At 45.1% G+C, this 23,152-nt stretch overlaps 2 protein-coding genes across 2 annotated transcripts; both read left to right on the top strand.

The window, feature by feature from the left end:
* Positions 1–7,927: 7,927 nt before the first annotated feature.
* LOC111971097 (von Willebrand factor D and EGF domain-containing protein-like) lies at positions 7,928–15,025 on the top strand. Its single transcript, XM_023997892.2, has 4 exons — positions 7,928–8,420; positions 9,184–9,404; positions 12,448–12,585; positions 14,798–15,025. Exons 1-2 carry the CDS (start codon positions 8,343–8,345, stop codon positions 9,358–9,360), a joined length of 255 nt encoding a protein of 84 aa, XP_023853660.2. The 5' UTR covers positions 7,928–8,342; the 3' UTR covers positions 9,361–9,404; positions 12,448–12,585; positions 14,798–15,025.
* LOC111971095 (mucin-6-like) lies at positions 10,792–23,046 on the top strand. The gene is made up of 6 exons (XM_023997891.1): positions 10,792–10,861; positions 12,448–12,585; positions 14,798–15,043; positions 16,846–17,025; positions 21,442–22,403; positions 22,968–23,046. Exons 1-5 carry the CDS (start codon positions 10,792–10,794, stop codon positions 22,287–22,289), a joined length of 1,482 nt encoding a protein of 493 aa, XP_023853659.1. The 3' UTR covers positions 22,290–22,403; positions 22,968–23,046.
* The last annotated feature ends 106 nt before the right edge of the window (positions 23,047–23,152 follow it).

The raw sequence follows: 23,152 nt of genomic DNA, 5'->3' as shown, positions 1-23,152 counted from the left end.
TAAAGATGTACTTCTTCTTCACTCCTCACATACATACACACCACCTCACCAGATACAGTACACTTGTGTCCCTCTCACATCTCTCTGTATCGCACAACACACGCACGCACGCACACACACATACATACACACTCGCACACAGACAAACACACATACACACACACAGACAAACACACATACACACACATACACAGACACATACACACACACAGACAAACACACATACACACACATACACAGACACTATAGACAAACACACATACACACACTACACAGACACATAAAACACACATACAAACACACATACACACACATACACAGACACATACACACACACAGACAAACACACATACACAGACACAGACACATACACACACACATACAAACACACATACACACACTACACAGACACATACACACACCAGACAAACACACATACACACACACAGACACATACACACACACACACAGACAAACACACATACACAGACACATACACAGACACATACACACCACACAGACAACAACATACACAGACACAGACACATACACAACACATACAAACCACACATACACACACATACACAGACAACATACACCACACACAGACAAACACACATACAACACACAACACATACACACACACACAGACAAACACACATACACAGACACATACACAGACACATACACACACACAAACAAACACACATACACAGACACAGACACATACACACACACATACAAACACACATACACAGACACACACACACACACAGACAAACACACATACACAGACACATACACAGACACATACACATGCCTCTATGTTTCCTCTACACAATGTAAAGCTCTATAGAAAGCCAATCAATTATAATAAGGTAAAGTGAGGGAAAAATGTATTTGATCCCCTGCTGATTTTGTACGTTTGCCCACTGACAAAGAAATGATCAGTCTATAATTTTAATGGTAGGTTTATTTGAACAGTGAGAGACAGAATAACAACAAAAAAATCCAGAAAAAAGCATGTAAAAAAATGTATAAATTGATTTGCATTTTAATAAGAGAAATAAGTATTTGACCCCTCTGCAAAACATGACTTAGTACTTGGAGGCAAACCCTTGTTGGCAATCAAAGAGGTCAGACGTTTCTTATCGTTGGCCACCAAGTTTGCACACATCTCAGGAGGGATTTTGTCCCACTCCTCTTTGCAGATCTTCTCCAAGTCATTAAGGTTTCGAGGCTGACGTTTGGCAACTCGAACCTTCAGCTCCTCCACAGATTTTCTATGGGATTAAGGTCTGGAGACTGGCTAGGCCACTCCAGGACCTTAATGTGCTTCTTCTTGAGCCACTCCTTTGTTGCCTTGGCCGTGTGTTTTGGGTTATTGTCATGCTGGAATACCCATCCACGACCCATTTTCAATGCCCTGGCTGAAGGCAGGAGGTTCTCACCCAAGATTTGACGGTACATGGCCCCGTCCATCGTCCCTTTGATGCGGTGAAGTTGTCCTGTCCCCTTAGCAGAAAAACACCCCCAAAGGATAATGTTTCCACCTCCATGTTTGACGATGGGGATGATGTTCTTGGGGTCATAGACAACATTCCTCCTCCTCCAAACACGGTGAGTTGAGTTGATGCCAAATTAGCTCCATTTTGGTCTCATCTGACCACAACACTTTCACCCAGTTGTCCTCTGAATCATTCAGATGTTCATTGGCAAACTTCAGACGGGCATGTATATGTGCTTTCTTGAGCAGGGGGACCTTGCGGGCGCTGCAGGATTTCAGTCCTTCACGGCGTAGTGTGTTACCAATTGTTTTCTTGGTGACTATGGTCCCAGCTGCCTTGAGATCATTGACAAGATCCTCCCGTGTAGTATTGGGCTGATTACTCACCGTTCTCATCATCATTGGAACTCCACGAGGTGAGATCTTACATGGAGCCCCAGGCCGAGGGAGATTGACAGTTCTTTTGTGTTTCTTCCATTTGCGAATAATCGCACCAACTGTTGTCACCTTCTCACCAAGCTGTTTGGTGATGGTCTTGTAGCCCATTCCAGCCTTGTGTAGGTCTACAATCTTGTCCCTGACATCCTTGGAGAGCTCTTTGGTCTTGGCCATGGTGGACTGTTTGGAATCTGATTGATTGATTGCTTCTGTGGACAGGTGTCTTTTATACAGGTAACAAACTGAGATTAGGAGCACTRCCTTTAATTAAGAGTGTGCTCCTAATCTCAGCTCATTACCTGTATAAAAGACACCTGGGAGCCAGAAATCTTTCTGATTGAGAGGGGGTCAAATACTTATTTCCCTCATTAAAATGCATTTTGTGGTTATTCTGTCTCTCACTGTTCAAATAAACCTACCATTAAAATTATAGACTGATCATTTCTTTGTCAGTGGGCAAATGTACAAAATAGGCAGGGGATCAAATACTTTCCCCCCTCACTGTAGGTAGCACACAGGAGGACATTTTCCCCCCTCACTGTAGGTAGCACACAGGAGGACATTTTACTCTGTTGAGATCATTTCCTTTTGAATGTCTAGCCAAATGTAAAATGTTCCTGTTTATTAATTTAATAGAGTGAGTTAGGTCTGCTCTATACTAAATTAGCATACCCCCTGAGTGCCTTCCGTGTTTCACACCTGGTAGTTTGGTTGATGGGACTACCAGCTCTCTGTAACCTAGAGGGCAACCAGTGGGTCCATCTCCTCCATACCATGTTTCTTGTAGGATGACAATGTCTGTATTTCTGATATCTTTTATGAAATACAGATTCCTGCTCTGAGCATCTGGTACATGCCATTGGCTTGGGCTAGTGTAAGATTGGGGGTTGGGCCTGTTTGCCTGCTCATGGCCTGGGCGTATGTGTGACTTCCATGTTGAGGCCCTCTTTGCGGGAGGCGGGTCATGGGGTGGGCAGTAGGGGCCTAGGTCTGATCTGAGGGTGCCTAAATGGGGTGTGGGCATGGTTGACTTGGGTGTGTGTTGATTGGTTGGGGTGTGGGTGTGATTGTGGCTGGTGGTGCTGTGGTCTGGATGTGGGTCCTCTATGTGTGGGTTCGGGGGGGGGGTGGGATTGAACTGGGGATTTTGTGATGTCATAAAGATATAAGGTGTGTGTGGAATTCACTCACTCTCTCTATCTATCTCTCTGTTTCTCTCACTCTCTCTCTATCTCTCTGTTTCTCACTCTCTCTCTCTCTCTCTCTCTATCTATTTATCTGTTTCTCTCTCTCTCTATCTATCTCTCCGTTTCTCTCTCTATCTATCTCTCTGTTTCTCACTCTCTCTATCTATATCTCTGTCTCTCACTCTCACTCTATCTATCTATCTATCTATCTATCTACTATCTATCTATCTATCTATCTATCTCTATCTATCTATTCATCTATCTAATCTATCTATCTATCTATCTACTATCTATCTATCTATCTATCTAATCTACTATCTATCTATCATAATCTATCTCTCTATCTCTCTATTCTCTATCTCTCTACTGCTATCTATCTATCTCTATTCTATCTATTCTATCTATCTATCTATCTATCTATCTATCTATCTATCATCTATCTAATCTATCTATCTATCTATTCTATCTATCTATCTTCTATCTATCTATCTATCTATTATCTATCTATCTATCTATCTATCATCATCTATCTATCATCTCTCTCTCTCTCTCTCTCTGTCTTCTATCTATCTCTCTCTCTGTCTGTCTGTCGTCTGTCTTTGTCTGTCTGTCTGTCTGTTGTCTGTCTGTGTCTGGTGTCTGTCTGTCTGTTCTGTCTGTTCTGTCTGTCTGTCTGTCTGTCTGTCTGTCTGTCTGTCTGTCTGGTCTGTCTGTCTGTCTGTCTGTTCTGTCTGTCTGTCTGTCTGTCTGTCTGTCTGTCTGTCTGTCTGTCTGTCTGTCTGTCTGTCTGTCTGTCTGTGTCTGTCTGTCTCTCTCTCGCTCTATCTATCTCTCTGTCTCTCTGTCTCTCTCTATTTATCTCTTTGTCTCCCTCTCTCTATCTATTCTCTGTCTATCTATCTCTCTGTCGCTATGTCTGTCTCTCTCACTCTCTCTCTATCTATCAATTCAATTCAATCAATTCAAGGGGCTATTGGCATGGGAACGTTTAACATTGCCAAAGCAAGTGAGGTAGATAATTACACAAAAGTGAAATACAATCAAATTAAACCAGTAAACATTACACATACAGAAGTTCAAAACAAGAAAGACATTACAAATGTATATTTATATAATACAGTGTTGTAACAATGTACAAATGGTTAAGCACACAAGTCAAAATAATAAGCATAAATAATGGGTTGTATTTACAGATGTGTTTGTTCTTCACTGGTGCCCTTTTCTTTTGGCAACAGGTCACAAATCTTGCTGCTGTGATGGCACACTGTGGAATTTCACCCAGTAGATATGGGAGTTATCAAAATTGGATTTGGTTTCAATTCTTTGTGGATCTGTGTAATCTGAGGGAATATGTCTCTCTAATATGGTCATACATTGGGCAGGAGTTTAGGAAGTGCAGCTCAGTTTCCACCTCATTTTGTGGGCAGTGAGCACATAGCCTGTCTTCCTTGAGAGCCCATGTTGCCTACGGCGGCCTTTCTCAATAGCAAGGCTATGCTCACTGGTCTGTACATAGTCAAAGCTTTCCTTAAGTTTGGGTCAGTCACAGTGGTCAGGTATTCTGCCACTGTGTACTCTCTGTTTAGGGCAAATAGCATTCTAGTTTGCTCTGTTTTTTTGTTAATTCTTTCCAATGTGTCAAGTAATTATCTTTTGTTTCTCAATGATTTGTTGGGTCTAATTGTGCTGTGTCCTTGGGCTCTGTGGGGTGTGTTTGTGTTTGTGAACAGAAGCCCTAGGACCAGCTTGCTTAGGGAACTCTTCTCCAGGTTCATCTCTCTGTAGGGATGCTTTGTTATGGAAGGTTTGGGAATCGCTTCCTTTAGGTGGTTGTAGAATTTAACGGCTCTTTCTGGATTTTGATATAGTGGGTATCGGCCTAATTCTGCTCTGCATGCATTATTTGGTGTCTACGTTGTACACGGAGGATATTTTTGCAGAATTCTGCATGCAGAGTCTCATTTGGTGTTTGTCCCATTTTGTGATCTTGGTGGTGAGCGACCCCAGACCTCACAACCATAAAAGGGCAATGGGCTCTATGACTGAGTCAAGTATTTTTAGCCAGATCCTATTGGTATGTTGAAATTTATGTTCCTTTTGATGGCATAGAATGCCCTTCTTGCCTTGTCTCTCAGATCGTTCACAGCTCTGTGGAAGCTACCTTGGTGCTGATGTTTAGGCCGAGGTATGTATAGTTTTTTGTTGTCTCTAGGGCAACGGTGTCTAGATGGATTTGTGGTTCCTGGCGACTGGACCTTTTTTGGAACACCATTATTTTGGTCTTACTGAGATTTACTGTCAGGGCCCAGGTCTGACAGAATCTGTTGAGAAGATCTAGGTGCTGTGTAGGCCTCCTTGGTTGGTGACAGAAGCACCAGATCATCAGCAAAAGTAGACATTTGACTTCGATTCTAGTAGGTGAGACCGGGCTGCAGACTGTTCTAGTGCCCGCGCCAATCGTTGATATATATTGAAGAGGGGGGCTTAAGCTGCATCCCTGGCTCACCCCACGACCTGTAGAAGAATGGCTGTGTGTTTTTGCCATTTTAACCGCACATTGTTGTTTGTACATGGATTTGTATAAGTCGTATGTTTTACCCCCAACACCCTTTCCATCCAATTGTTAGCAGGACCCTCATCAAATATGAGTCGAAGGCTTTTTTGAATCAACCAAAGCATGAGAAGACTTTGCCTTTGGTTGGTTTTGTATTGGTTGTCAATTAGGGGTGTAGTGAATACATGGCTTTTGTACGGGTAATTTGGTAAAAGCCAATTTGGACAATTGCTTCAAGTACATTGTTTTTCATTGAGGGAAGATGTACGATCTGCTGTTAATGATAATGGCAGAGTTTTTCCCAAGGTTACTGTTGGACGCATATTCCACTATTTATTGGGTCAAATTTGTTCTCCACTTTTTGTGGATTGGGGTGATCAGTCCTTGGTTCCAAATATTGTGGAAGATGCCAGAGCTAAGGACGATTGTTAAAGAGTTTAATTAGGCAATGGGAATTTGTTGTCTGTATATTTGATCATTTCATTAAGATACCTTCAACACACAGGCCTTTTTGGGTTTGGAGGGTTTTTATTTTGTCCGTACTCATTCAAGGTAATTGGAGAGTCCAGTGGGTTCTGGTAGTCTTTAATAGTTATTCTAGGATTTTATTATCATGTATATGTTTTTCTTTTATTCTTCTGTATATAGGAGCACAAAAGATTGGAAAGTGGCTTTACCAACATCTCCATTTTGGATAGATAATTCTATCGTGTTGTTGTTTGTTTAGGTTTTCAATTTTCCCAGAAATTGGTTAGAGTCTATGGATTTTTCAATTAATTGAGCTGATTTCTGACGTGCTTTCTTCTTTTCCGTTAGTGTATTTCTGTATTGTTTTAGTGATGTCACCATTACGTGAAGGCGTAGGACTCCAGGTTTTCCGGTTCTATGTTTTTGTTGGAACAGTTTCTCAAATTTCTTTCTTAGATTTTGCATTCTTATCCAACCATTTTGTCATTTGTTCATTTTCTTCGGTTTTCTATTTGAGATATTTTTAGATTTGATAGGAAGCTGAGGGTCAAATATACTGTTTTAAGATTTTCTACTGCCAAGTTTAACACCTTCACTATTTGCAGTGAACGTTTTACCCAGAATTGTCTAAAAGGGATTGAATTTACTGTTGCCTAATTTTTTTTTTTGGTAGTTTCCAAACTGCATTCCTTCCATCTATAGATTTCTAATGTTACTCAGTTTTGGCTTTTGAGTTGCCGCGATGATTGAGGTTTGCTTTTTCAAGTAGACTGTGATTTTGCTGTGGTCTGATAGGGTGTCAGTGGCTACTGTGAACGCTCTGAGAGACTCTGGGTTGAGTGTTCATGAATAAAGTAGCTTACAGTGCTATGCCAAGAGATGAGCTATAGTGTACCTACCAATAGGAGTCCCCTCGAAGCTACCAGTTGACTAGTACATACCCAGCTGCGACAGAGCCTGCAGGGTTGTGACCGTTTTGTTGTTATGTTGTCATAGCTTGTGCTAGGTGGGCAAATGGGGGAGGGAATGCTGTCACCTCAGGTACGTGTTGTCCCCCGTCGTGACTGAGGTTCAGGTTTCCTTGTCCAGTTCTGCATTAGGTCGCACAGATAATACCATGTCCCTGGCCTGGAAGATGATTGATTTCCCCCTCCAGGTGGAGAACTGTCGTCATTAAAGTATGGGATTCTAGTGGGGGATATAATCTCTCTNCTTTGAACAGCTTTCCCTTTGAAGGTTATATTGTTTGATTATAACACACCCATGCACAGGCACACACACACACACAGACACACACACACAAATGAGAAAATAGTCTCTTAGTAGACCTTGAACAGGCCCTGTCTTTCTCTTCTCAGGAGCTGTGTTTCTGAAGCAGCCTGTCCCTGCGTTACTGTCTATGTCATTCGGTCTCAGCTCTGAGGAAGATGCCTGGTCCCATTAGCTATGTCATCAGTCTCTATCCCAGTGTTAGATCAAAGGAGAGCAGGCCATCTGCAGGGGCTCTGTTTCTGTACCTGTCAGGACCTGTCTAACAGCACTCTGCAACAGAGGAGCCTGTCTTCACATGTCTCTGTGTCCCTGCAGAGAGACTGTAACCCTCCTTCTTCCTCCCACCCTTCATCCCCTCCATCTTCCTCTCCCTCCCGCCATCCCAACCCTCACTCTCCCTCTATCTCTCTCCCTTTCTCCTTCCCTCCCTGCATCCCACCCCTGACACTAACGTGTTGTGACAGCCTTTTGGGGCTTCACAGTGTCAGTGATGCTGTCTGCAGTAGACTACAGTACAGCAGCTCCCCCTCAATCCCCCGTGTGCCTGGAACTACCCTCTCAAACAGCTGGAGTACAATAATGAATACCGTCTGTCAACCACAGTGGATAAAAAGGGAACACTTTATACTGTTTTATCTTTTGTCTCTACCTCTATCTCTTTCTCTCCGTCTTTCTCTCTGTCTCTCTGTCTCTCTCTCACTCTCTTTCCCTCTCCCCCCTACCCCCAGTCAACCAGCCCCCCAACCTGCACCAGCCTCAGGGGGGCCTCAGCACATTCGCGGGGGAGAACTTTGTGTTCCAGTTCACGGCGGCGGACCCCGAGGGCTCGGCGCTCCTCTTCCTCCTGGAGCAGGGCCCTCCCGACTCCACGCTCTCCCCCGCCGGCCTCCTCATCTGGAAAGTCCATCCGGTGGAGATGCAGGGGAATACTCGGCAGAGCTTCGAGTTCACGCTGTCTGACGAGTGCAATGCCCAGAGCAGCTACACCGTCGAGGTGAGAGAGGGGGGGGGGTGACAGTTTATTCCTACCTCCCTCATTCCCTCCCTCCCTCACTTGGTGGGTGGCGCACCACAGTTTAGCCCCCAACGCCTGAAAACAGACCTCAAACAGACCTCAAACAGACCTCAGTCAACATATGCATTCATTACGGATGTGTTTCTCTCCACACCGTAGCTCCATCGGTGTGGAGAGAAACACATCCGTATCCTCTGTTGACGAGATGTCTGTCTGCTTAGAGCTGGAGAGGACACTGGCTACCATGGGATGTGTGTGACAAGTTGACAACCCAAGGTTTTCACATTCCCAGGCCCATGCCCATAGTTGGTTATGTGGTAATAAAACAGTTTACCCCAAAGCTGTGAGACAACTAAAGTATCTGCACCTTACCCTGTGAGCCCAAGTCTGGCTTGGTACGGACAGCAATAAAGAAGACGTTGATATGATGCTGATAATCACCCTCAACTCTCATGGTATAAAACAGTAATTCAAAGATCTCTGGAAGCAGATGGTGGTTTTCTGTCTGAGGGCATTGTTGAGTCAGAGTGGGTATTTATCTCTTTATTAGCGTTGAGAGGAGTTGAGGATCTAGGGAAAGTGAAAACAGCCATACGCTGTGATTAAGCAGACCATATGAAGCTATTCTGTTCCTGTAACAGGCTGAGTGTGATGACATTCAATTGGCTATGTGGAAAGCGATGTGTGTAACAGCTGTTTGTCTGTCCTTCCGTCTATCCGTCCGTCTGTCTCTTCTCTTCAGGTGGCTGTGAAGCCTTGTGGGTGCTTGAACGGCGGGACGTGTGTGACCAACGTGGCCTTCCCGGCGGGCAGCGGAGAGTACCTGTGTGTGTGTCCCCAGGGGATAGGAGGGGGCCTGTGTCAGGAGGACATTGACGCGTGTCTGTCGGCTCCGTGCGGTGCCCGGGGTGTGTGCTGATACCGTKGATGGCTTCCTCTGTGAATGCCCTGCAGGCCTGAGAGGTAAGGCCACAGGAACACACGCGCGCATGAACACACACAAAGACAGAGAAACCCAGAAGTGTGTATTGACACTGTCAGAGATCTGATACGTTTCCCCCTCCCCGTTCACCACTAGCAGAAACAAAGAGCCCAGAGTCTTAGTGGTGTTTGCACTGTATTCATAACCCCTGCTGAAAACACAGATCTGTGCTCCCGTGGGTTAACAAACAGGGGCGGGCTAGATCCAAACATCCTGATCACTCCCTCTAGGCTGTGTGTGTAGCGAGTAAGTGTTGAAAGGTCAGGGGTGAGGCGAGGTGAGGTGGGGGTCGGGAGTAGCTAAGGGCTGAAAACAGGGACGTGCGTTGAGGTCTGACGGCGTGCAGGCACTTTCTATTGAGCCCCCCTGGTCCCCGTCACTCACTCACACATGCACGCGCACTCATAAAGCGGATTTCTGCTACAGTGTTTATCGGGGTGGCACGATCACAAAGATAACCATTAAACAGCCACCATCAAACAGCGTCAGGTAGGCGGCTTAACCATTAGACACACATTCACAGGCCCGAATAGGTTGTGCCCCTCTCAGCTACTTCACTGCACGAACAGGCGACTTTCAGCACCACGGACAGCAACCCAAATGCCAGCGATAAGGCCTACTTGTGACAACGCTACAAACACAACAGGCCTAGTAGTCAGTGCTACTGATTGAGAGATATACTGTACTTACACAGTAGACATGTAATGTAATCATAGTAGACGACGCTGCTGTAAATAAACACTTGCACTTGTATTCAAAGTCCATCCGTCTATCCTTCCGGGTAAAGACGTCAGTGACTGAGCTGTAACACTCGTCCCTGTTGGACGTCAGTTTTAAAAGTCGTTCTCTGTAAAATGGAGATGATGGCAAGGGATGAGAGTCGTCCTGGATCGGTTCGGTTTCGACTGTATGTCTTTATCCGTTTCGGCGTAGAAAATGGCCTCCAACGGCTGCTGTTGTGGCTGGTATAGTGAGGAACAGCTGCAGTAACTTTGTCGCCTCGGGGACGGTCTGTTTCAGGTCATGCTGGACGAAAAAGCTGAGGAGCTGTCCAGGGGATTTGTCTCGTGGCATTGTTTCCAATTTTTTGCTGACCACTAAGCCAAGGAAATGAAGTTCAGCAAAGTGGTCAAACCTGGTGTAGCAGACATGAGTCGATCACTGTGATGTGATGAGGGAACCCTGCCTGCGAACTTCAAAACCAGTGTCTACCCTCAGGCCAGTAGGGACTATCCTATTGGTCTAATGGTCTCCGTGGGAGACCTGGGTTTGTATCCCGCGTGTTACACTAGCTCTCATCTGAACATTGATATTGTCCATTATGTTATAGTAGATTAGCCCCCTCTCTGCTCTGATCGATTGTTTACTATGAGTTTCGCTTTCGGCCAGGCCCAGTTCATTGCATCTCTGCTTGAGTCGCTCCTAGAAACTATCATAGGTTTGTCGCTGCCTTTCCAGTGTTTTCATTGTGATTCTGATACTGGTGAAGCAGAAACCCATATCCGTCACTTTGTTCTGCAGAACGCGGGAGAATTTTACATCGAAAATTCCATCATAGGCTATGAGTAAAAAGCGAACAGTTTGGCGGTCTCTAAATGGGTTGCTAACTGTTTAATCGTTCCACATAGTTGTCCCGGGGCCTGTTTGATGAGCTGGCTCTCTCATCGTTGCCACGGAATGCCAACTCCTACCTAGGTAGCATGACGTGGCATTATTTAGCTAGGTCTTTCAAAATCTCTCGGTTCTCTTTTTGGGCGTCCTGATGTTCAATCTCCATTGTTCATTCATTGCCAAATGGTTTAAGAACTAACTGGCTTTGGATATGAGACGCTCGCGATTTATCATGCTTGTTGAGTGCTATATGCAAGTTTTTTGCAGTAACCGGCTCTTGTCTAGTAGACAAGAAGTAGTAGAGTCGGCTGTTAGGAGCGCAGACACAGAGACAGTCTGTTTCTGTTTCTGTTGATTCCACTCATATTGAAATGATTGTGTTCTTTTCTGTCCCTTCCTTTGATGTAAGTCCCTAAGCTTAGGTATTGGTCTTCCATCCCGTATCACCTGCTGTTTCGCTAGAAAGTCCAACTTTGAATACTAGCCATCCTGATCAGCTTACTTTATCTAGCTGTAAAACGAACGGAACTGGCAGATGACGTGTGACGTCCATAGGCGGGAGCTGGCTGTCCTCCTGCCTATCCCATAAAAAAATTTCACACCAMTATGCATGGGCATGTATTATTTGAGTGCATGGAAAATGAATGGGACATATTGACACTTGAAAGGCAGTGAAGCTCTCTGCCTGCCTTTTGGCATCCATTAGCTGGCAGTATAAGTATAAACATGCATGCACAAGTCATGTCAATGACTGTTTGGAGTTTGAGAGGCAGGAGAAAGGCGCAGGGCGAGGCTGCCTTTCCCCTGGCCTCCTTGTGCATTTTCTACCAGATCACTGCAAATTTGGAAAGTGCGAGTTCAGAAATAGATTTTTATCGTGCAGAAAAAACATGAGGATGACAAAATGATTATTGATCAAGTGTATATTTATTCTTCATTGCAGTTCTTTTTTCATTCATTGTGCCTACCCAGACTGGCTGAAAATACATGAACTCTCTGTTTGTTGTTGTAATGGGCTTCCTTGGCTCTATGTCTCTTTGTCTGTGAGCTTGGCTCAGACCTTGTCTTTCTGTCTGTGTGTCTGTGAGCTTGGCTCAGACCTTGTCTTTCTGTCTGTGTGTCTGTGAGCTTGGNACCTTGTCTTTCTGTCTGTGTGTCTGTGAGCTTGGCTCAGACCTTGTCTTTCTGTCTGTGTGTCTGTGAGCTTGGCTCAGACCTTGTCTTTCTGTATGTGTGTCTGTGAGCTTGGCTCAGACCTTGTCTTTCTGTCTGTGTGTCTGTGAGCTTGGCTCATACCTTGGCGTTCTGTCTTTTTGGGGTGTAAGGGCTACCTGTTGTAGTAATGGACTTTGGCTGTCTGTCTTTGTGTTGTCTGTTATAATAATGTCTGTCTGTCTCTGGGACTCTGTGTAGGCGCTACCTGTCAGGAAGATGTGAATGAGTGTGAGAGGACGCCTTGCATGCCTGGAGTCCAGTGTTTCAACATCTTCGGCTCCTACAGGTGTGGAGGCTGCCCCCACGGCATGCTGAGAGATGGGACCACCTGCACAGGTAGGCATGGTCAATCAATCAAATGTATTTATCAACACTTTTTACATCAAAAGGTAGGCATGGTCAGTCAATCAAATGTATTTCAAATGTACAATTCTTCCTTTGGCCGCCTCTCCTTCCAGTTCTCTGCTGCCAATGACTGGAACAAACTGCAAAAATCACTAAAGCTAGAGACTCTCACCTCCCTCACTAGCTTTAAGCAAAAGCTGTCAGAGCAACTCACAGATCACTGCACCTGTACATAGCCCATCTGTAAATAACCCATCCAATCTACCTCATCCCCATACTGTTTTTATTTATTTATCTTGCTCCTTTGCACCCCAGTATCTCTACTTGCACATTCATCTTCTGCACATTCTACCATTCCAGTGTTTAATTGCTATATTGTAATTACTTCGCCACCATGGCCTATTTATTACCTTACCTCCCTTATCCTACCTCATTTGCACATGCTGTATATAGACATTTCTACTGTATTATTGATTGTATGTTTGTTTATTCCATGTGTAACCCTGTGTTGTTGTATGTGTGGAACTGCTTTATCTTGGCCAGGTCGCAGTTGCAAATGAGAACTTGTTCTCAACTAGCCTACCTGGTTAAATAAAGGTGAAATTTAAAAAAATGGCTTGACCCTCCTCTCCGCTCTCCCCATAAATTATTTCTTTGCGTGTTTTCTTTTCTTCATTTTTTGAGGTTTTACAGGGGGGTGTTGAGCTGAGTTAATTGGTGAAGCACTTCCCCTCTGAGGGAGAGCAGAGCAGAGTGTATCCTGCCACCTGGCCCCAGACTCAGAGTGCTGCCGCAGCACCTCAGGTGTGCCTCTCTCTGTTGACAGCTAACTGACAAAGGCCATTAGAGGTGAAGTGTGGGAACCTGGAAGGGTGCAGAGGAGGGAGCAGAGAGTAGGGCTGGGAGGAAGGAGCATGGCTGAATACAGTGATGAGGTAAGGGGCCTGGCTAGCAGCAGGGAGATGGAAGAGGAGCATGACCTGGTGGAATACAGAGTGATCTATCGCCTGGGCCACAGAGCTGAGGTGAGGCAAGGTGATGTAAGGTGAGGTGAGGTCTTGGGCCTGGGTGAGAAGGGAGCACAGAGCATGGCCTGGTTGAATACAGAGCGATCAACAGTATTGCCCGCGCCTAAAGCTGAGGTGAGGAGAAGTGAGGAGCGGTGAGGGGGGAGACCATGGAAGGAGAACGGTCTAGTTGAATACAGAGTGACCTACCGCCTGGGCCACAGGGCGAGAGGAACAGAGCTAGGGTAAGCAGGGGCTAAGCTGGAGCACCATCCATAAAACACACATATAACTGCACCTAGAGGGAAATGCAATTTTCATTCAGCAGACGTTTGTTTCTGTAGTCCAGGGTAAACCACTTGAATTCTGCAGGAGTGCAGGCAAACTTGCACATATACAGCGTTTCTTCCTTTAAAAGTGTTGAGCTTTATGCCGCAATCGTTTGAGGTAGATTGTGGCAGATTGTGGTAAATTGCGTCATTCTGGAAACTATGGCTGACACTTAAATGACCCCGCAAGCTGTGCTGCAGTACGCTACAACTTTTAAAGGAAGAACCACTGTACACACACACACACACACACACACTTAGTCACCATTTTGCTCCTAAAAAGCCATGCCATGTTTCCACCAACCTCCCCGCTTTTCTATTCCAAGCATCTTAGCCTTTCTCTCTCTCTAATCTTTTTCTCCCTCTGAGCAATGAGTTTCGGCTGAGTGGTCCTCTGCTTTGTTTATTATAGTGCCATGCTGCCTCGGCAGGAGTTACACTGCCAGGTTTATTTCACTTGCCATCGCTCCGCTCCGCCATCATCAATCACACCGTCTCTTTCTCTCTCTCCTCCTGCTCTGCTTGCCTTTCTACTTTATTTTTTATTTTTTACGATTCTGCTGCTCACAGATCTACTGAGGAGCTGTGATTTCTAGCTGTGTAGGTGTGGGATGAAAAGTGTTGTAAAAAAAAAAAGAAAAAAAGAGCTGATATACTGTGGACCAACATTCTTGAATAGAGTTTGAGAACTCAAGATTCTATGAAATGTATCATAAAAACAGTATTGGTTGTGTGACACCATAAGACAAACTTCCGGCTCTGAACCTGAGGTGTCTATCTATCTCTCTCCCAGCATCATACAAGCACTGAGGTGTCATGAAGCCCACCTCTTACTCTCACCTTGTGTCCTCTGTCTCTACACAACAGCACCTGTACGATCGATCCTCAATGTCCCCAGCATTGGACCCACCACTGTCCCTACCACCACTACCACCACCACTACCACCTCTAAGACCTCACCCAAKAACAGACCAGACCAACACAATCAACCCAGGATGGACTCTGGCAGACCTGGAATCCCACCGACCAATAAGCCTGGACTCACAAAACCAACATGCCTGGACTTCCAGAGACCAACAGGGCAGCTGCCAAGGCCCCAGCAAAAACTGGCAAGTACTCTGAGTATACCAAACATTAGGAACACCTTCCTAATATTGAGTTGCACCTTTCCCCCCCCTTTTTCCGCAGAACAGTGTCAATTCGTCAGGACATGGACTCTACAAGATGTCGAAAGCGTTCCACAGGGATGCTGGCCCATGTTGACTCCAATGCCTTCCCACGTTTGTCAAGTTGGATGGAAGTTTTTGGGGTGGTGGATCATCCTTGATGCACACGGGAAACAGTTGAGCGTGAAAAAGCCAGCAGCATTGCAGTTCTTGACACAAACCGGTGCGCCTGGCACGTACTACCATACCCCGTATTTCCCAAAGCCTCTGTCTAATCCTCTTCAGATCGCCTACAAAAGGCTGTTTAACACCAGGGCTCCTATAATAGTCCATCAGGGGTGTCACATTACTCCGCGACTGAGTACCTCATTGGCATTGGCAGCTATAGCCAGCCCAGTTAGCGGCCTTGCAAAATTGCCTGTCATCATCATCACACTAAAGGGCTGGAGATGGGATTGAAAGGCACACAGCAAAATATGTCATCTCCCGTCGGCCCCGCAGTTCCGATAAAACCACCCATTGTCTGAGTGGATTCTGCTGCCCTAGTCGAAAATGAGACAAAATTCACAGGCGATAAGCCTTAATATGTGGAGTCATAACGCTGATGAATCACTTCTTAATAAAAGACAGATGGTCCATTCTTTCTCCTCTTTTGTCACCGCGAAGACGAAACGCTTTATTAGCGAGAGAGAGGAGAAGAATCGCTGTGTGGCACGCAAAAAAGGAAAAAGAGAAGGGTTGCCAGTGTCACGTTTCAAAGCTTCTAACTGCACTACAATGACAGTCATTCGGTCTCAGGCTGCTCTCTTCCATAGATCCATCATAGAATAGAGATATGCTGATAAATGTACAATACCAATATAATACAGCATAGTCTAGCCATAATACACTTTTGATGATGTGGTGGTTTGATGTGGCGCCTGTGCAAGGTGAGAAACAAAGGACAAACTTATGGGACAAACTTAAAAGAATCCATCTAAAAAGTGCCAATGATACCAGCAGTTTTAGTTCTAAAGGACATATCTTTGTTTAAGACTAATAGGGCAATTGGTATTTTCATCACTCTTCTTTGTGGGTGGGGGTTAGAGGGGAGCCCAGGAGGGGAGTGAAGGCCTATGGGTAAAGAGAAGCTGATGCAGCTGGATTGGGGGTGAGGGCGGGTCTGGAGGTGAAGACGGGACACAGTCGGGGTCTCACACACACATCTCTCTCTCTCTCGCTCCAAGGGGTTTCTGACCTTGGTAGCGTATCAATCAATTGCTCAGAGACTTTCATCCTGAAGCACCGTAATGAGCCGCCTGCCATCAAAACACAAAATGCCAACTAAGAGTTTCTCCACAGCCCTAATTTAGTTATAAAGTGCCTTTATATAATTGGTCTTCCAAGACTTTGCATTTTAATCAAAGACATTTGAGCAATTAGCAACTGTAGCAGCTTTGGATTTAACTGCGGGTCCTGCCACATAAAATTTGTCAGGCAGTGTTGAATATATCACCCCGGTAYGCAGTGGTATTTGTGAGCTGTTTGCATCTACGGGGCTGTGTTTATTTGAATTATGACTAATCATGAAATATGCAGATGAAGACGGCATGGTGTTGTCGATGCAGAGGCATTGACAACTGATTACAGCATCCCYCTGAGCATAAACAAAGGGTGATCATCGCTGTTCATGTGAAGGCTTCGGGGAAAGGAATTAATTGATAAATATGTACATGTCCTGGGGCTGATAACAGTGATTATGTGTTCCAGGCCTAGAGCTATCATCCCATGCAGGGAACAACAACAATGTGACAGATGCGTGTGCCAGCCGACCGTGCTTCCTGGGGGTCCAGTGCATCGACCGACGTCCACGCTACGCGGGCTACGTCTGCGGGCGCTGCCCACCGCCCCTCAATGGCAACGGACGCACCTGCATCAAAACCGCTCGAGGTAAGACTTCGGCTTGAAGTGTTATACCACCTCCCTGGCCGTAGTTACTAGCCTGGTCCCAGATCTGTTTGTGCTGTACAGCCAACACCTGTTGCTACCTATGCCAAGGACCATAGGAATCGGCAAGACAAAAAACTGATCCGGCACCAGGCTATCTAAATACGTTAGTACATGCACCACACATTGGCTTTTTAGTAGTTATTCTACTGTCACTGTTGGAAAACTATTTGAAAACAATCTGACGTGGTGTGAATGGTCCTGAAGTGCCTCTGTGCTGTTACCTCCCTATTCWACCTGGTCTCKGGGCAATTCGTAAGATTTGGTATGCAAACATGATCCCTGCATTTAGTGTGGTATATTTAATTATATTAGGTTACATTGTGAATGGAATAGCGGTTATACAAGAGCGGACGAATTAGGGGACGTATAGCATCAAACGTCTTACCCAGTCGTACAATAGCATACGAATTGGATGAGTTATCATACTTCTTGATGGACGTATAGTATTACACGTATTTTTCTGAGACCAGGTTGCTCGTTGCATCCTAGCAACCAAGGAGAATTAGGAAATTTGTATTAACCCCCCCCAATTCAGAGGACACAAATATATATTTTAGTTTTTACAGCTTTTTTGCTACATGTACATACATTTTACAGATCACACTTTACATATACATATTTACATTGTGGGTTAGGAGAACAAACGAAAAAGGTTAGGGTAATTTAAGTAAAATGTGAACTAAAACAGGTTAGGAGAACTTAGGTTAGGGGAAGGGTTAGCTAAAATGCTACAGTTGTCCCTGACACGACTCAAACACGCAACCTTTGGATTGCTAGACGGTCGCGGTATATACCCACCCGTCTTCCCCGACCAAGCTCCCTACTTTAGTTTCTGTCTAAAGTAACTAGAACAGGGATCATCAACTAGATTAGGCCGCAGGACGATTTTTCCTTGAGCGGATGGTTGGGGGGCCGGAACGTAGACTGCAAATTGACCACAAGAATTCCAAACAAATATTTAACTTCAAGCCTTGCTTATATTTGTATACGATTACGTCTCTCGTCTSTCTCTATTATCAGAAAAATCTGATGAAGATCATCAAAGGTTAGTGATTAATTTTATCTCTATTTGTGCTTTTTGTGACTCCTATATTTGACTGGAAAAATGACTGTGCTTATTGTGGTTTGGTGTGACCTAACATAATCGTTTGTAGTGCTTTCGGTGAAAAGCATATTTGAAATCGGACACTTTGGTGGGATWAACAACAAGATTACCTTTAAAATGGTATAAGACACAATGTATGTCTGAGGAATTTTAATTATGAGATTTCTGTTTTTTGAATTTGGCGCCCTGCACTTTCACTGGCTGTTGTCATATCGATCCCGTTACCGGGATCTCAGCCCTAAGTTAAGCCATTTTTCCATGACTTTGGAAGTATGCTTGGGGTCATTGTCCACTTGGAAGACKCATTTGCGACCAAGCTTTAACTTCCTGACTGATGTCTTGAGATGTTGCTTCAATATATACACAACATTTTACATTCCTCATGATGCCATCTATTTTGTGAAGTGCACCAGTCCCTCCTGCAGCAAAGCACCCCCACAACATGATTCTGCCACCCCCATGCTTCACGGTTGGGATGGTGTTCTTCGGCTTGCAAGCCRCCCCCTTTTTCCTCCAAATATAACGATGGTCATTATGTCCAAACAGTTATATTTTTCTTTCATCAGACCAGAGGACATTTCTCCAAAAAGTACGATCTTTGTCCCCATGTGCAGTGGCAAACCATTGTCTGGCTTTTTTATGGCGGTTTTGGAGCAGTGGCTTCTTCCTTGCTGAGGGCCTTTCAGGTTATGTCGATATAGGACTTGTTTTACTGTGAATATAGATACTTCTGTACCTATTTCCTCCAGCAGCTTCACGAGGTCCTTTGCTGTTGATTTGCACTTTTTGCACCAAAGTCCGTTCATCTCTAGGAGACGGAACGCGTCTCCTTCCTGAGCGGTATGACAGCTACGTGGACCCATGTTGTTTATACTTGCATACTGTTGTTTGTCCAGATGAACGTGGTACCTTCAGGCATTTGGAAAATACTCCCAAGGATGAACCAGACTTGTGGAGGTCTACAATTTTTTTTCTGAGGTCTTGGCTCATTTCTTTTGATTTTCCCATGATGTCAAGCAAAGAGGCACTGAGTTTGAAGGTAGGCCTTGAAATACATCCACAGGTACACCTCCAATTGACTCAAATGATGTCAATTAGCCTATCAGAAGCTTCTAAAACCATGACATAATCTTCTGAAATTTTCCAAGCTGTTTAAAGGCACAGTCAACTTAGTATATGTAAACTTCTGACCCACTGMAATTGTGGTACAGTGAATTATAAGTGAAATAATCTGTCTGTAAACAATTGTTGGAAAAATTACTTGTGTCATGCACAAAGTAGATGTCCTAACCGACTTGCCTAAACTATAGTTTGTTAACAAGAAATTTGTGGAGTGGTTGAAAAACAAGTTTTAATGACTCCAACCTAAGTGTATGTCAACTTCTGACTTCAACTGTATGTCCAGCAATAAAAATGTAAATAAAGTGTAACTTTATAATTTTTTTCTCAGAAAACTTGGGGGGCCAAATAAAACCACCCGCTGGCCAAATTCGGCTGGATTCGGCCCGCGGGCCGCCAGTTGGGGAACCCTGAACTTGACCATTAGATCATATCATACGTCTTGGAGGTCCATAAAAATACAAATAGTATGCTTCGTATGGCTCTGAGGCCTGGCTGCCCTATTAATAAGCTTAATATGCTAATCATCCCGTTTTTTTTGTAGATCAGTGAAATGTGGAATGCTTTGCACTCCATCTTCTCCTCTCAGTTTAGTTCTGATTTATATCCCCCGTATTTGTCCCTTCTTCTTTGGACTCTCTGTCCCTGTGTGTCTACTGTCCAAGTCAACAGCAGGCACTTCCAGATGATCAATTCATGACAGTGGAATATGCTTTTCTCATGCATTCATCTTTCATGAGGATGTGAAAAAAGAAAACCTATTTATTCTGAGTGAGAGTTAAAGTATTTCCCATCGTTAGTCAGTCCTACTATTGAGTGGACGGGACCCATGCCGGGTTGTTTTGAAGAGCACAGACTAGTTTACAGTGTTTCGAATATTTTTGGGCAATGTTTATGTATTTTGTTTCTTTACCCTGCCAGTGTGATGGCATTTTTCTTAATTGTACTAGATAAATCATTTTAGTGCATCTCCTAATTTGTGCAGCCCCCGTTCTAAATCACATACTGTAAGTGTTTAATACCCAACCCTGTTGTTTTCTACACAGTCAGTTCCCTTTCAGTCCAGCTGCTTCAGTGTGTGTGTGTGTGTGTGTGTGCGTGTGCATGCGTTCGTGTGTGGTTTATAATTCCCTCACTGTGTATCAGATTCCTCTATGAAGTGATTTGGGCATCTTTTGTGAGGTTTCAATACAGGTGATGTTTCCAGTCAGTCTCAGTAGGGGACAATAAATCAATGATGTGTTGGGTGGCGTCTCTCAATATGTGTAACGGGTGTCGTCGGAAGGAAGAGACCAAGGCGCAGCGTTCTTAGAGTTCCACATAATTTAATCACGAAGTGAAACTAAAACAGGACAAAACAATAACGAATACAACGACCGAACAGCTTCGATGTGCAAACTCTCTGCACACAAACAAAGAACAAGATCCCACACAGAAAGAGGGAAAAGGGCAGCCTAAGTATGATCCCCAATCAGAGACAACGATAGACAGCTGCCTCTYATTGGGAACCACACTCGGCCAGAAACAAAGAAATACAAAACCTAGAAATACAGAACATAGAATGCCCACCCAAATCACACCCTGACCAAACCAAAATAGAGACATAAAAAGGATCGTAACACTTTTATTTAATTTCAATTCGAATTTGAATAACTTTATTGTTCCCATGAGCCGCCCAATGGTGGTCTTGATTCTGTTCCAACCACGTTCTGTGTCAGCATCAGTGTTTATAGCAGCTGTTCATTAGAACAGATCGTCATCTTTGTTTTGTTTCGCACTCTGTAATACTTTTATTTGGAGAGTCCAGCTTGTCTACATTCCACTTCAATCCTAACCCTCAACCACAACCCTAACCCTACACTCTTAAAAAAAGGGCTATCTAGAACCTAATAGGGTTCTTCAGCTTTCCCCAAAGGAGAACCCATTGAAGGACCAGGTAGAACCCATTTGGTTCCATGTAGAACCCTTTCTGCAGAGGGTTCTACATGGAACCCAAAAGAGTTCTACCTGGAACCAAAYGGGGTTATCCTATGGGGACAGGCAAAGAACCCTTTGGAATCCTTTTTTCTAAGAGTGTAACCTTATACAGTAGGTATAGAGTTTTTTTGTGTCACATCATTATCTCTCCTCAGGTAACCCTCACCTGACCCAGCAGCAGCTGACACTAGCCAAGAGCAGKAAACCCTACCACCACAGCAACAGTAAAGTGTCCCAACTCCACCTTCCCACCTTGCCCCCCAGGCACACAATGAAACGTCTCTCCTCCCTCTCCTCGCCAGTCTCCAGGGGAGCCTATCAGAGCCCCCCGCACCCTCCCCTCTCACCCGCCCGAGGGCCAATCACTGGGTGGAGAGAGGCGGCCACGCCCCAATTTCCTAGACACACCCCTATGTCACCTGAAGGTTCCCACAGCCTTACCACAGGCAGTCATCATTCCATCAGTGCCTTCACTAGGACTCGTGCCAAAACAGGTACCAATGCCAGCGCTACCACACTCAAGGTGACAACCAGAGAGTCTGCAGCTGTCGTGCGGAGTGCCACCACTTCCAAGGTGACTCCTCCATACTCCAAGGTTACACCAACCCAATCCAAGGMGACTCCACCCCATTCTTCAGCCAACACAGAGTCCAGGCAGACAAGCCAGGGGAAGCTCATAGATGTGGTAGTGGTGCCCACCTGGACCAAGCCCTGGACCCTCCCTAAAGCTGTGGCCCRGCTGACCGCAGCCCTATCCTCCCTTACCTACTCCCTTTCCGAGTCCGAGTTCTCCGCCGACGGAGCACTGACGGGGCCTGGCTRGAACCCCTCTGACCTACCTGACCACCACCAGGAACCCCTGCTCTCCCTCACCCTCACCACCTCTGTCCGAAAGTACCACCACACCCCCCTTACTCCCCCCTCCACAGGGCCACGTCTCCCCACTTCCACCGTGGGACCAGGATCAGTGATAGTGTGGCAGTGGAGCGGGAGTGGCCTCTGACCTGAGCTGACATGCCCTGTTTCCCAGGGGTCCCCTGTGAACCCACCAGGGACGGGGGTTTCCACTGTGGAAGGTGTCCCCTGGGATACACCGGAGACAGACAAACATGCAGAGGTATTTTTATTGTATTTATTTATTTAAAAACTAAAGATTACGGAACAATGTGATTATAAGACAAAAAGGTACATGAGAGGTGCAAAAAATTAAGAGGCTTGTTAAGTAGGCTCAAGGTTGATCCTTCTTCTTGAGAAAGAGCTACTGTGTTGAGAAACACTATCTGGTACCACTGTATCACTGTTGAGAAAGAGCTACTGCTTTGAGAAACACTAWTATCTATTATCTATTAACACTGGTCCATTACAGAGGCCCCTTACTATTGCCATTTACCGGCTGTATTGAATACCACCTGTGCATCAATCCTTTTCTATGAATGAAAGTGATGCCTTTCTCTAGCCTCTCCAAAAGGCCTCCTAATGATGGTCGTTTTTCCAAGCTGACTAGCTGAGTGCTCTCTGTACCAGAGCAGCGTGGGTTGGGTTGAGTTGACAGATGTGTCTGGTACAAGAAATGCGTAAGGGAGGTTGGAGTTGGATATGATGGAAGCAGCTTGTATTGGCCTATGGTGCTGCCTCTGTGTGTGTTTGTGTGTGTTGTCGCCTGCCTGCCTGTTATCTATAGCTGTGTGCAGGCATGCGTGTGGCAGGAACATGGAGTGTGCCGCTCCCAACACATGCCGCTGTAAACCAGGCTTCGCCGGACACTGTCAAACAGGTAAACTATCTTTCTCTCTCTCTCTCTATCCTCTCTCTCTCTCTCGTCTCCTTTCTCCCTCCTTCTTCTCCCTCTCACTCTTTCTCTCTCTC

The sequence above is a fragment of the Salvelinus sp. IW2-2015 genome, linkage group LG12 (genome assembly GCF_002910315.2).
Source record: "Salvelinus sp. IW2-2015 linkage group LG12, ASM291031v2, whole genome shotgun sequence".
NCBI lineage: Eukaryota > Metazoa > Chordata > Actinopteri > Salmoniformes > Salmonidae > Salvelinus > Salvelinus sp. IW2-2015.
Note: the sequence above shows the minus strand (reverse complement) of the source record. Positions and strands in the feature narration are given on the sequence as shown.

Bases quoted from the DNA above. Each gene is read 5' to 3' on its own strand.
- LOC111971097 (XM_023997892.2), top strand. From the start codon at position 8,343: ATGCAGGGGAATACTCGGCAGAGCTTCGAGTTCACGCTGTCTGACGAG. The intron at 8,421-9,183 runs GTGAGAGAGGGG...TCTTCTCTTCAG, and splicing joins AGAGCAGCTACACCGTCGAG to GTGGCTGTGAAGCCTTGTGG.